Source organism: Babylonia areolata, chromosome 26 (genome assembly GCF_041734735.1).
Source record: "Babylonia areolata isolate BAREFJ2019XMU chromosome 26, ASM4173473v1, whole genome shotgun sequence".
Classification (NCBI taxonomy): domain Eukaryota; kingdom Metazoa; phylum Mollusca; class Gastropoda; order Neogastropoda; family Buccinidae; genus Babylonia; species Babylonia areolata.
Genome location: NC_134901.1, coordinates 9,992,405 through 10,007,404, shown reverse-complemented (window position 1 = coordinate 10,007,404; position 15,000 = coordinate 9,992,405). Strand labels below are relative to the sequence as shown.

General features: G+C 44.5%; 1 protein-coding gene across 1 annotated transcript in view; it reads left to right on the top strand.

Moving 5' to 3' along the window:
* LOC143300778 (sex peptide receptor-like) overlaps positions 1-15,000 on the top strand; it is a 93,587-nt gene that overhangs the window by 55,880 nt on the left and 22,707 nt on the right. Inside the window, exon 6 of the mRNA XM_076614707.1 lies at positions 6,308-6,455. Coding sequence (XP_076470822.1) covers positions 6,308-6,455 — 148 coding nt within the window. The remainder of the gene's footprint in view (positions 1-6,307; positions 6,456-15,000) is intronic.

Here is a 15,000-nt window from a genome sequence, read left to right as displayed (position 1 = left end):
ACCACTGAGCCATCGTACGCCTAGTTTAAGTAGGGAAAACTTAATCCTCATGAAGTTTACTTTCATTCCTCCTCAACCAGATCCAACTGGAACTCCTTTCTGCTGTTTCAGCCATCGCCTTGAGAGCCTGTGTCCTCTCTCTGACAGAAATCGACAGCTGTTTCATGAGGCTGTAGAGAGATGCGCTCACAAACCCTCTTGCACCAATCTCTATGGCGAGGACTTTGGCTTGGAAGCCAGATTCTCTCAGGCTGCTGGCTAAACTAGCATACTTCTCAGTCTTGTAGATGTGGGCTTCCTCCATTCTGCTTTCGTAGCGCTTGTTTCGTTGCCTTGGAGTGGAGTACTATGTATATACATATAGATAGATAGATAGATATTGAATGAGAGAGAGAGAGAAGAGACAGAGAGAATGATAAATACAAGCCCATATACTTTCACGAACGTCCATGGTACATCAGAAAACTTGCATACCCTCTCTCCATCCATCCCTCCATCTATCTATCACGACTCCCTGAATATAAAAAGCTACAAGGCTCGCTGGGAGACACGACATTTCGGAGCTTTTAGCCTGCACGGGGAAAACCCCGTCGTAAAAACAACAAAATAAAGCACACTTGGGAACTATATTTCACACACGCACATATATACGGACAAGGGATTAGAGGATGAAGCAGAAAAAGAAGGGAAGAAAGGAAGGAAACACCAATGAAGGAAGAAAAAACAAAAGCAAATGAAAAAAAAAAAAAGAATCGGAGGGGCGAAGGAACAAGGAGAAACAAAACAATATAACAGGAATAATAATAATGATGATAATAATAATAATAATAATTTGTTTTTATATCGCGCTATAATTCAAACGCTTTACAATCCAGTACCTAAAGGGAAGCAAGAAAGTACATAAAAAGGAGTAGAAACATAAAACAGAATCATTAACGTCATAAAAAAAACAATGCATAAAACTCGCAAAGCAACATATTCTCAGTACAACAGGGAGAGGAGGAAGATAATCAAAAAAAAGGAATGGAAAAAAAAGGAAATAAAGAGAGAAAAAAACACACGAAAAGATAAAGACAAGAAAGAAAGAAAGAAAGATCGACAATAAAAGAAAGAAAGAATTTTTTTTTCAATGGAAAGAAAGAAAACAAAAAAAAAAAAGGAAAACTGACAAAAACGACAGAAAGAAAAGATAAAAACAAAACAAAACAAGGAAGAAAGACAGAAAGGAAGAAAGAAAAAAAAAGAAAAAAAAAGAAGAAGAAAGGTGAGAACAAAGAGATGGATGTGGGGAGGAGAGGGGAGGAGGGGGGAAGAGAAGGAAAAGGAGGGGGGAGGGGAGGGGAGAGAACACAAGTTGACATCATCGCACCATCAGTGAAGGAGGAAGTTGGCGGAATGGATAAGACACTGCCAATACCATGTCCATGAGGATCTGAGTTCGAATCCTGCTCCCATCCTTTCTCCCAAGTTTGACTGGAAAATCAAGACTGAGCGTCTAGTCATTTGTATCAGACGATAAACCGTCGTGGCCCCCCGTGTGCAGCACGCACTTGGCGCACTGAAAAAAGATCCCTGGGCAACATACGTGTTGTCCTGTGGCCAAGTTCTGAAGAAAAAAAAATCCACTATGATAGGAACACATATACACATATAAGCAGTCAAAGCTTGGCTAGGGCCTTAGCTTATGCTGCTGGTCAGCCATCTGCCTAGGAGATATGGTGTAGCCTATATGGATTTTTCCGAACGCAGTGACGATTCCTTGAGAAACTGAAATTGAAACTACCTGTGTTGCACCCACAACATGTAACATATAAAAACAAATGTGCTAGCATTTATCGTCCATGTTAAAAGAACCGTGTTTTACACATACGCAAGAGCACGCGCGCACGCACACATATATATATACACGCATATACATGCAACACCCCCCAATACACACACACACACACACACACACACGCACGCACGCACGCACGCACACACACACACGCACACACACACACGCACACACACACACACACACACACACACACACACACACACGCACACACGCACGCGCACACACACACACACACACACACACACACACACACACTACCCACGCTTCCCCCCGTCTACCGCGCGCATCTCCAGGTAATCAGCAGATAAATCGAAACGAACCAGCAACCCCCCCCCCCCCACCCCGTACCCCCCCCCCCCCCCAACCACCACCCCCCCCTCCCCCCTGCCCCCCCCCCCCCCCCCCCCCTCCAAAAAAAAACACAAAAAAAAGAAGAAGAAAAACACCACGAAATAAATGAACAAGCAAACAAATGACCAAAAATAAAACCAACAAAAAGACAATAACTCAGCACTTTTGGAGACGGGCGATATGCACTGGGTGCTCTGTTTCCCAGCCATGTTTGACAGGTCCTCCAAGGAACTGGCCTCCACTTAGCGTCAAGGGATGGCGCGAGAGAAAGATGTCCGTGCGTTACCGCTCGTGTGTGTGTGAGTGCGTGAGTGTGAGTGTGTGTGTGTGTGTGTGTGTGTGTGTGTGTGTGTGTGTGTATCACAACAGATTTCTCTGTTTGAAATTGGGGCTGCTCTCCTCAGGAAGAGCGCGTTGCTACACTACAGCGTCACCCTTTTTTTGTATTTTTTCCTGCGTGCAGGTTTTTATTTGTTTTTCCTATCGAAGTGGATTTATCTTCAGAATTTTGCCAGGAACAACCCTTTTGTTGCCGTGGGTTCTTTCACGTGCGCTAAGTGCATGCTGCACACGGGATCTCGGTTTATCGTCTCATCCGAATGACTAGCGTCCAGACCACCACTCAAGGTCTAGTGGAGGCGGAGAAAATATCAGCGGCTGAGCCGTGATTCGAACCACCGCACTCAGATTCTCTCGTTTCCTAGGCGGACGCGTTACCTCTGGGCCATCACTCCACTCCACATGAATACTCGAACGAAATGTCCTCCGTCACCGACGTGTGTGACGGGACATTGAACAAATTTCCTCCCCCTTCTCGCCCTTCCCCCCTCTCCCCCCGCCGCACCGCCCCCTTCCCCCCAACCCCCTCGCCCCACTTGCCGCACCCCTCCCCCTGACTCAGCGGTCTGTCATGATGAAAAACAAGCACACTGACACAGACGGTCTAATGGACTGTGTGCGTGCTCAGAGGCCGTGCTAAGTCTCGCTCTTGACGCTTGTCTGCATGCACCATGGAAAGGTCACCGTGGTCATGGGAGAATAATTATGGCACCGCCAGGGCGAGTGATACTTCTTTCTTTTTTTAATGAATATTCATGAACAGTGTCACGTGACAATATGACGCACATTTGGGCAGGCCATTGGGAAGTGATGGGCAAAACTATCTCTCGTTAGATCTGTCTTCTCCAACCAAGCCCGACACTGAAACTCTGTATCTGTTTCTGATTCTGTTTCACTCTCTCGATTTGTCCCCTCGTGCTGGTTCATTTCCCCTTTGGACAAGCCACTACTGAGAGGAAGGCAGTTCCAGAGTGCTGAAAATGTTCGAGCTTTCCTCGAAGGCGTTGTTCTGGGTATACCTGTTCAACGTTGTCGTCGGATGCCATGGAAACGTTGTTTTAAAGAACGGGAAATGCAGACACCTGAGCGGATATATCAATAAGGTTGGAGTGGTCATTTTACGTGCAGTGTGCCTACATGTCTGCATTGAGATGCTTAACAAGCGCGTCTGTGTGTGTGTGTGTGTGTGTGTGTGTGTGTGTGTGTGTGTGTCTGTGTCTGTGTCTGTGTGTGTGGGTGTGTGGGTGTGTGTGTGTGTGTGTGTGAGTGAATTTATTTTTGGGTCAGCCAGTGTCACTGAGGAACTGGATCTGACGGTCGATGCACGTGCTACACAACAGGCGGACGAGGGAAGGCTGTCCGGTGCCAGAATCCGTGGAGAAACAGCCAGAGGACTTGTCATACTTGGTATTCCTTTCAACAGCAAGAGATAAATCAGGAAATCCGGGTTTTAGGGCATTAGTTGGAACGGGTCGTTTGCTTAGTTTGATTCAGATTCGGGAAAAGAAGGAGGCTCAAAATCAATGGTGGGTGATGTTTCTTCCGCGCCATCTGGAACTGTAGCGATTTGGGATGATTCATGACAGGCTGTCTGGGAGCCCAAGGATTACTGATTCGAAACTACATCGAGGTGGGACTGTGTTTGGGTGGGTGGGTTGGGGGTGATGCGTGTGGGTGGATGGTGAGTGGGGGCTGATGTGTGTGGGTGTGTGGGTCGGGGGTGATGTGGGTGGGTGTGTTGGTGAGTGGGTGGGGGGTGATGTGTGTGGGGGTGGTGGGTGAGGGTGATGTGTGTGGTTTGGTGGGTGGGTGGCGGTGATGCGTGGGGGGGTGGGGGTGGGGGGTGGGGGGGAGTGATGTGTGTGGGTGGGTGGTGGGTGGGGGTGATGCGTGCGGGTGGGTGTGTGGGTGAGTGGGGAGTGATGTATTTGGGTGGGTGGGTGGTGGAATAGTGATGTGTGGGTGGTTGGGGTGATGCGTGGGGGTGGGTGGGGAGTGATGTGTGTAGGTGGGTGGGTGGTGGGTAAGGGTGATGTGGGGGTGGGTGGGTGGGTGGTGGGTAAGGGTGATGTGGGGGTGAGTGGGTGGTGGGTGGGGTGATGTGGGGGTGGGTGGGTGGGTGGGGTGATGCATGGGGGTGGGTGGGTGGGTAGGGAGTGATGTGTGTGGGTGGGTGAGTAGGTGTTTGTGTGTGTTGTGTTTGTGAGGCGACGTTCATATGCATAGCGGGAGAGTGGATCATAACGACGAAAGGTCAATGTTTGATCTTTTTTTTATACATATGCAAGGCACAAGCCTCTCTCTCTCTCTCTCTCTCTCTCTCTCTCTCTCTCTCTCTCTCTCTCTCTCTCTCTCTCTCTCTCTCTCTCTCTCTCTCATCCCTTGCTTCCTGCCTCTACTTTTCTCCCTCCCTTTCTCTCTCTGTTCTCTCTGTCTCTGTCTTTGGCCCTCTCTCTCTCTTCTCTCTCTTCTCTCTCTCTCTCACTACCCCTTCCCATCCCCTCTGTCTCCCTCTCTCTCTCTCTTTCTCTCCCCTTCACCACTTCTTCCTTTCTTCCCCCTCTGTGTGTGTGTGTGTGTGTGTGTGTGTGTGTGTCTGTGTGTGTGTGTGTGTGTGTGTGTGTGTGTGTGTGTGTGTGTGTGAACAGCATTGTGACAAGAATGCAGCAATATTTTTTTTTTGTGCGTTTCAAAATGAACAGAAAGCTCTCAATCTTAGATGAAAAGACGTGTTTCTAAATTATTCTTACCTTAGTTATTTACTTTGGTTATATCATCAAGTTTATTCTTTTTAAATGTTGTTGTTATTCATCCAACTGAAGGTTTGGTTTTCATATACTGGTGTGAACAACCACGTGTATACAGGTCGGTGGCCTTGCATTAACTCACTCAGTACGGCCAGTCCTCTCTTCTCTTCTACACAGACCCCTCGGATGTCCAGTGGGTGTCTGAATGACCCAACCTTTAGCTTCCGTCGTCAGAACTGTGGTATTCTTTGTCAACATTCACCTCTTCAATATAAGAGCCTTCCGCTTGCAATATTTTGATGGTGGTAATTGGGGTGAAACGCTGTTAACAACTCTTTCGCCGTTCGTATGGAGAGAGTTAAAACGGTACTGAGTCCTCTCTCTCTCTCTCTCTCTCTCTCTCTCTCTCTCTATCTATCTATCTATCTATCTATCTAACTATCTATCTATCTCTCTCGTCAACATTTCAGCGAGTGCTTCCTTCTGCATTCTGCCAAGCCAATCGAACCTGAGGACAGGAAGCCAAGGCAGATGCACATCAGATGCAGAAGCAGCTGCCCCAGAATAATAATAATAATGGTATTTATATAGCGCTGAATCTTGTGCAGAGACAAATCAAAGCGCTTTCGCACCAGTCCCAGTCATTCACACGCATGCGTAACTCTAAAACTGGAGAAACTGGAGACAAGGAAGAGGTAGGGAAGGGAGGCTATTTTGGGAAGAGGTGGAACAGAAACACGCAAATATATATATATATATATATATATATATATATATATATCATGGATATGCATGTATAGTTTCACATATATCAATGTTACACATACACACATGCATACAAACACAGAGACAGATCGGTAGATGTATGGATGGGTTGACACATACATACATACATACATACATACATACATACATACATAAATACATACATACGTGGATGCATGAGTGCAGGATTCTTCTGGATACTTGTCAGCCATCATGGCCCACTGTGTGAGAGCGCGTTTAACGGTGACATCCTGGGTGTCTCCAGGGGCAACCTGGGGAGCAGTGTTGTGGAGATGTGGAGATTTTTCAACTCTCCATTCCATGGCCCGCGGCAGGTCAGAGGGGTTCAGCTGGCTTGTGGTGAGTTGCTAGCAGGCAAGTCTCGTGCCCTCATGGATCAAGTTACTGCACATGTAATGAGAAAATGATGATAAAAGATAGTACTTACATGGTATACACTCCCCATGTAATGGGCTCTAAGCGCCTTGCATGAAACATGACATATACAACAGTGCATGATGATAACATACCTTTGCACATGAAAAAAAACCGACACATATATGTGTATCTATACATCAAGACGATATTACAAATAGCAGGTATAAACACACACACACACACACACACACACACACACACACACACACACACACACGAATGTGTGTGGAGAATGAGTTGAATTCTGAAATTGTTTTTGCATGCAGCATGTTTTACCTGCCCAGTTTTACCTGATTTTTACCTGACTTTTACTCACTGGTTGCTATTCAACCAGTCTGTACAGCTTTCATTTATGTACCTTTGCCTAAAGAAGCTGTTTTTACAGCGAAAATTTGCTGCTTTTAAAATTACAACTTTTAAAGACATGCAGAGCCAACTGTTGTTGCTCTCTCTCTCTCTCTCTCTCTCTCTCTCTCTCTCTCTCTCTCTCTATATATATATATATATATATATATATATATATATATAACAATAGAAAAAAAGGGAAACAACAGAACAGTTTCTCACATGCCCGACCGGTTTCGACCACTGGTCTTCATCAAGGGCGTTTACTGGTATGTCAAAATGCAACACACACACCAACAAAGAAAACAAAAAGGTTAACAAAGCTCATGAAAAAAACTCATGTAAAAACTGCATCCAGGGCATGCAGCATGAAAAGAACAGTGTGAAGTGTATATATATATATATATATATATAGAGAGAGAGAGAGAGAGAGAGAGAGAGAGAGAGAGAGATGTCTCCTTTGCAACCTACGTCTTTTACTAAGCGGAGAAAGAAGACTTTCAGATTCCAACCCAATGGATGTCAGACACAACACACTGGCCCAATAAAGAGAAAAGTGGAAGAAAGCAAAAGCGTTTTCTGTGGTGTCTCCATTTTAAACCATTGAATAAATCCCGTGCTTTCCTGGATGAAAGGGCCAGAAAGCAATGAGAGAGTGGGGGGTTCTTCTTCTTCTGCGCTCACTCGTATGCACACGAGTGGGCTTTTACGTGTATGACCGTTTTTACCCCGCCATGTAGGCAGCCATACTCCGTTTTCGGGGGTGGTGGGGGGTTAATACCAGTAATCCTGTGAGCAAAAGAGGAGGAGGAGGGAGATGAAGGGAAGGGAGGGGTGGGGGTACCCTCCTGAAGGGCGCTTGTTATGTCTTCTTCTTCTTCTGCGTTCACTCGTATGCACACGAGTGGGCTTTTTACGTGTATGACCGTTTTTACCCCGCCATGTAGGCAGCCATACTCCGTTTTCGGGGGTGTGCATGCTGGGTATGTTCTTGTTTCCATAACCCACCGAACGCTGACATGGATTACAGGATCTTTAACGTGCGTATTTGATCTTCTGCTTGCATATACACACGAAGGGGGTTCAGGCACTAGCAGGTCTGCACATATGTTGACCTGGGAGATCGTAAAAATCTCCACCCCTTACCCACCAGGCGCCGTCACCGAGATTCGAACCCGGGACCCTCAGATTGACAGTCCAACGCTTTAACCACTCGGCTATTGCGCCCGTCGCTTGTTATGTCTGAAACTCCAGGGGTGTGTGTGGGGGGGGGGGGGGCGGGGGACGGGGGGGGGGGGGGGGGGGGGCGTGGAGGGTAGGTGGCAGGGAAGGAGGAAGGAGGGAGGGCAGGTCAGTATATGTATGTCACTAGAGCAAACTATTTTTTTCTCTCAGTGGAGACCTCATTAGAAACAACCAACTCAAGAACTTGAGACAAAGACTTGGTTGGGTGGAGGGGGAGGGGGAGTGTCGGGGAGAGAGACGGAGGAGGGATGGACGGAGGTTAGAGAGGGGGAGGGGGTGGTGGTGAGGGGAGGTGTCGGGGAGAGAGACAGGGGGGGGGGGGGGTGTGAACGGGAGCAGACAGGCAGGCAGACAGACAGACAGACAGAAATTCAGATTGACTGAGTGATTGAATTCCCATTACTGAAGGAATTGAAGCATGCAAAGACATGCTTGTTGCACATCCTTCCCTCAGAGCAAACAGAAAGGGGAGAAAGAAAGAATTAATTAATTAATTAATAATTAATTAATTGATTAATTAATTAATTAATTAACACAATACCAAGAAGAAAAAAACTATAGTGATTGGGGCAGAAGAAGAGACAGTGGAAGAATAGAGATGAAGGCAAGAGGAAATAGAGAAAGTGAGATAGACAGAAGGAGACATACAAACATACAATGTACATTTCTCTGTTTTATTTGTGCAGAAGCCATACTGCGTGCTGGGGTGAGACACAGAGAGAGACAGACAGACAGACTGAGAGATACTGAGAGAGACAGACAGACAGATGGAGAGACTGAGGGAGACACAGAGAGAGAAAAACAGTGAGACTGGGAGACCGACACAGAGAGAGACTGAGAGACAGAGAGAGAGAGAGAATTTGAGAGACAGACAGACAGAGATTGAGAGAGAGACTGAGAGAAAGACAGAGATTGAGAGAGAGACTAAGGGACAGACAGATAGACAGAGAGAGAGAGATTGAGAGAGAGACTGAGGGACAGACAGATAGACAGAGAGAGAGAGATTGAGAGAGAGACTGAGAGACAGACAGAGAGTGAGATAGAGAGAGACAAACAGTGAGAGAGAGAGAGAGAGAGATCGAAATCGAAATCGAAACTTTTTTTTATTGAAGGAAAAGGAATAGGCACTTATCGGCCTGTTTTCATCCTTCCCTCATAAAGAAACCGTATAAACTAATCTAGGAAATACAAGAAGACTGAAAAAGGTAGAGGGAAAAAATACATACACATCGCATGGCAACAACAACAAGAACAAATAAATGGCATAGAAAATACACAATTCTCCACAAAATAACATCGTATGCTTATGCGTGAAGGAGAGAGGGGAGGAAGAAGGTAAGGGAGGAAGAGATACGAAGAAGGAGAGAGAGGGAAACTGTTGAGAGAGAGAGAAAGAGGAAGAGAGGGAGGAGAGAGGGAGGAAAGGAGATAGACACATAGACAAGGATATCGAGAATACATCATTTGTTTATCAGTCTCAGTAATTTCAAGGATTCATAGAACTTAACTCTGACATTAGATGTTTATGATATAGTCTTTTGAAGACACTGAGACTGGAGTTTATATCAAGTGTACATGAAATAGAATTCCAAAAATATCCACCAGAGTATGTGAGACTTGTTTCATAAAGATCAATTCTTAGCCGAGGCAAGGTTACTTTATGTGTGTGACGGTGACTGTTTACTGGAAAATTACTTATGAGAGACGGTGGGGCATAACCTGATAATATTTTGAATATAAATATGGCTTTATTATATTTAAGTTTAATTTTCATTGGCAATATATCAAGTTCTGTGTAATCAGAAACATATAAAGAGGAAGATTTTAGAATAACTAAATAAAGAGCACGCCTATGAAGACTTAGGAGTGGTTTTAGGATGTTATCACTCGCTGAATCCCATACAGTTGAGGCATAGTTTATATAAGATTCAATGTAGGCGTGAAAAAGTATTTTTCGAGTATGTAAGTTTTAAAAATGTTTTATTTTAGAAAGTTGATATACCTTTTTGGAAACAGTTTTACATAACATTGACATGTGATCAGACCAGGTCAAGTTGTTATCAATAATTACTCCAAGAATCTTGTGACTGTCGACTTCTTCAATGATTTTGCCATTTATAAAAAGGGAGGAGGAATTAGATGCAAGAGTTTGACGCTTCTGTCTGGTTGTAATCAACATGTATTTGGTTTTCTGTGGATGCAAACTCATGTGGTTTAGTTCAGACCAATCAGTTAACTGATTAAAACTTACCTGCAGTGTTCTGGAAACTTCAGAGAGTTTAGAATTGTCAACGTGTAAAGCCGTATCGTCAGCAAACAGTTCACAAAATGCAGTGATAAATAAAGGTAGATCATTTATATAAATGGAAAACAATATCGGACCCAACACAGAACCCTGAGGAACGCCATATTCAATAGGTAATAGAGAAGATTCTTTTCCATTAATTATCACCAGTTGTTTCCTATCAGATAAAAATGAGTGCAAGAGATCTAATGTATTGTTAGATAAGCCATAAATTCTAAGTTTTTTAAGATGAAGTGCATGATCAGTCACATCAAAGGCTTTTGCGAAGTCTACAAATAGGACTCCAGTAAAGTTATTATTATTTATATCAGTCAGCCACTTGTCAACTAAGGATGTTAGTGTAGTGTGGCATGAATGATTAGGTCTGAAACCAGACTGACTTGGATGAAACAGAAAGAGAGAGAGAGAGAACTCGAACGCTTTTAAGACTTGGCCGTTCTGCTCGTGTCTGAGGGAGGGGTGGGGATGGTGGGTGTGGGAAGGGGGAAAGAATGTCGGTTACAGCGGAAAAAAGGGTGACAACTACTCAATTATCTGGATTGTGTGAAACCAAATTGCTCCAAATGCATCACTGTAAATTAAGCATGGTTATTGGAACACAAAAAGAGGGATTGTGGGATTAATTGTGTTTCCAGTTACTCTCAATTCATTCACATCAAAATCAATGATAGATGCCAATTGCTTGAATGCATGCTCGTGTGTATGTGCGCGCGAGCGCGCACGCACTCACACCAACACACACATACATACACACGCGCGCGCGGGCGCACGCACGCACGCACACACACACACACACACACACACACACACACACACACACACACACACACAACGCGAGGTCCTAACCACTAGACTATCACGGCGCAATGAACATTTACAATGCCATCGAAATTCATATTCATTACAAGAAGGTTATTCTCTACTGGAGAAAACCTGCTGGAACCATGTCAATAAACTAAAACAGGAGTCTGACCCTGACAAAGAAAATACTGGCGATAACTCGCGCAAAATTGATCGCCACTGCATGTTTTCTTTTAAAACAAAAGGACATCACAGTAGCAGAGGATTCACCAGTCTGGTATACAGACTACGACTAGATGCCATAAAAACAAAATATACTTCAAATGTGATTTCCATTTGCGGCAATAAAATTATTCCCTTGCACATATCATCCATGAATGTGAACAGTTAAACCCATATTTACCTATGTCATTCACAAAATCTGCAGTTCCATCTGCTTCCATTAGAAATGTCTTACATGATAATCAACATGTTTGAAATAGTTTAATTTCGGTGCCCAGTTGGCTCTTCGTTGTAATTCTACTGGTTGACTAGTTATTTTGTTTTATTTATATCCTTTTTTTTTCTTTTCTTTTTTTTTTAATGCTAATTGAGGAGAGAGGAACAGGGAAAGTCGTGATGATTTAAGGGCATGGGTGGGGTGGGGGAGATGATAGATTTTCGTCTAAAATCACAAATGTGGATAGACGTTAAGCAAAAGAACGAACGAACGAATGAACTAACACATACACACACACACACACACACACACACACACACACACACACACACACACACACACACACACACACACACACACACACACACACACACACACACACACACACACACACACACACGCATTGGATAGTCCAATTGGGTTGTTAAAACGATTTATCCTTTTTTTTCAAAGTTCGGAAGTTATTGTTTTAGCCAGATTGTTTGTAAATGTTGTGATTTTCCCCCTTACCCTTTCCCTCTTTCCTCCCTCCCTCATCCCCCACCCACATCTCCCGCCCCCCCCCCCCCTCGCCCCCCCCCCCCCCCACACACACACCCTGTTTCTTTTGTTTGTTTGCTTTTGTTTTGTTTTTTTGTCTAATATCACTTTATGGGGATAGACATTAAATGAATTGAACACACACACGCACGCACGCACACACACACACACACACACACACACACACACACACACACACACACACACACACACACACACACACACACGCACGCACGCACGCACGCACGCACACCCACACATGTGCATGTGAACACGCACAGCCTAAATACAGTAATGATCATTATCGTTCAAATATTTTGTGTGGATACATTTCTGAGACCAAATGCTTTTGACAGGAAGAAAAGTAAGTGTCACACGCAGTAATGAATCACCGGGAAAAACAAGTTTGATTTTAAATCTTTTGGACATACCCAGTAGTTTTCTGGAATGTAACATTTCGCGTCGTCACTAACACTGGGTACACATCAAGATGGAATGAGAGACGATGCCAATGACGAGAAGCACGAGAAAGAAAGAGAGAGAAAGAGAGAGAGAGATGGTGATGATGATGATAATGATTTATTGAAGAAAAACATAAGGTTTATTTCAATGGGGAATATGTCATTCAGCGTCAAAAAAGAAAAAAAAAATCATTTTCAAGTAGACAGACAATGTCATGAAGCGTAGCACAGGACAGTTCACACTAACAACACGAGTATCAGAATGGAATGCTGCGATGCAACTTGGAAGCCATCTTCAGCGTGTTCGCTCTGAGCGCAATTTAACTCTCTCCATACGAACGGCGAAAGAGACGACGTTAACAGTGTTTCACCCCAATTACCACCATCAAAATATTGCAAGCGGAAGGCTCTTATACTGAAGAGGTGAATGTTGACAAAGAATACCACAATTCTGACGACGGAAGCTAAATGTTGGGTCATTCAGACACCCACTGGACATCCGAGGGGTCTATGTAGAGGAGAAGAGAGGGCTGGCCGTACTGAGTAAGTTAAAAACTCTATACAGAAAGCGAGAAAGCTTTGACACGGTCTCGTCGTCATCAGCTTCCATCCGTGCAGGCAAATTATGAGTCTCGGACTCAACCGGAAAGAACTCGTTGCGTAAAGCAAAATAAGCTGAACAGACAAACAAAACATGGTTTTCATCTTCGATTTCAAGCTTACACATTGGGCATAGTATCTGCTGAGGGGATAAATCTGCTCGGTTCCGAAACCTATGAGAATTAATGGGTGAAAAGCCAAATCTGGATTGAGCATATGCAATCTTGTAACAGCGTAACTGTTTACAGTCCACATACGGCTCAACCTTGAATTTTCTTTTGAACTGGGCATAAAATTCAAAGCGAGAGAGAGAGAGAGAGACTGACTGATTGATTGAGATGGTTTATTCATACAGGCCACAGCCCCTTTGAAGGGGGATATACAGTAAAATGCTGAAGTCATACATTCAAAAGTCTTCATGATGTAACATATACACTTCTCCTTTTGAGTGCTTTATACAGATATAGAGCGAACTCCTTGACAGTCTTTTCATTTGTTGATGACATTAACATAATAAGTCTAAACAAGCAAAGGTATTCACAGTATTTAACTGGAATCAATTGTTCTCTAAGATCTCTTAGTACTGGGCAACACAGCACAAAGTGAACTTCATCTTCTTTAGATTGTTGACACATTGGACAAAACAAATTTTGGGCATATGAGAGAGAGAGAGAGAGCATTTGTCTCTCTCGCCATCCACCCCTGCTCGCTCTCGCTCTCTCTCTCTCTCTCTCCCACTCTTCCTCCTCTCCCTCACATCCCCCCATGCCCCAGTTTATCAAACCCTTTTAACGCAATGCAACGCCCCCCAATCAAGTTATGACGTGACAGGAAGGTCGTGCAGTTCAGCCAGTTTCTTAGTTGGAAACTCATTTTGCAACTGACGGGAGGGGGGCCGGGGTTGGGGGGGGGGGGGTGTCAGTTTCAGTTAACAGCTGACAGAGACATTTCCAAGCCAAGCATGTTGTTGTTGTTGTTGTTTCCGGTTCTTATGTACTTTCGATACGAAACTGCACGGAACGACAATTAAAACCCTACAACAGTGTGGTAAATTTTAGTAAATCAGCCTGTGGACATGCATGTACTTCGTATATAAGAAGTAATGCTTGCCAGCCCTGGGATCCAATCTATGGTCCTCAAACCTATTGTTGTAAATTGCTGATTCTAATGTGTGCGCGGTATGGAGCGGTTTTTTTTTTTTCTCGGTGTACGGAGGGGGGGAATGGGAGAGGGGTGAAGGTGGTAAGGGTGGCGGCTGTCGGAGAGTTGTGTATGTATATGTACGTCATGTGTGTACGTGTATGTATATTATATATATGTGTGTGTGTGTGTGTGTGTGTGTGTGTGTGTGTGTGTGTGTGTGTGTGTGTGTGTGTGTGTGTGTGTGAGACACCACAACACGACACAACACAACACACCACATCACACAACACAGCACAATACAGCACGGCAAAGCACAGCACAGCACAGCACAGCACAGCACAACACAACGCAACGCAACACAGCGCAACACAACGCAACGCAACGCAACACAACGCAACACAGCAATGTCATGAATGCCTCTTAAAGTATTTATTTGCATTGCTCTTGCATTGCCGTCTGACATGGTAGCGAAAAGAAGACTCACAAGAAAGTCAGTGAGAAGTTTGCCAACATTCCCAGATCTTTGATACCAATGTACATCCTCAGCTGTGAGCCTTGTGTTGAAACGCAGCTGAGGTATGAGATTGTCAAACCACTGTCTGTGAATGATTTCAATGAGCGTGGACAAGTGGATTTAGTTA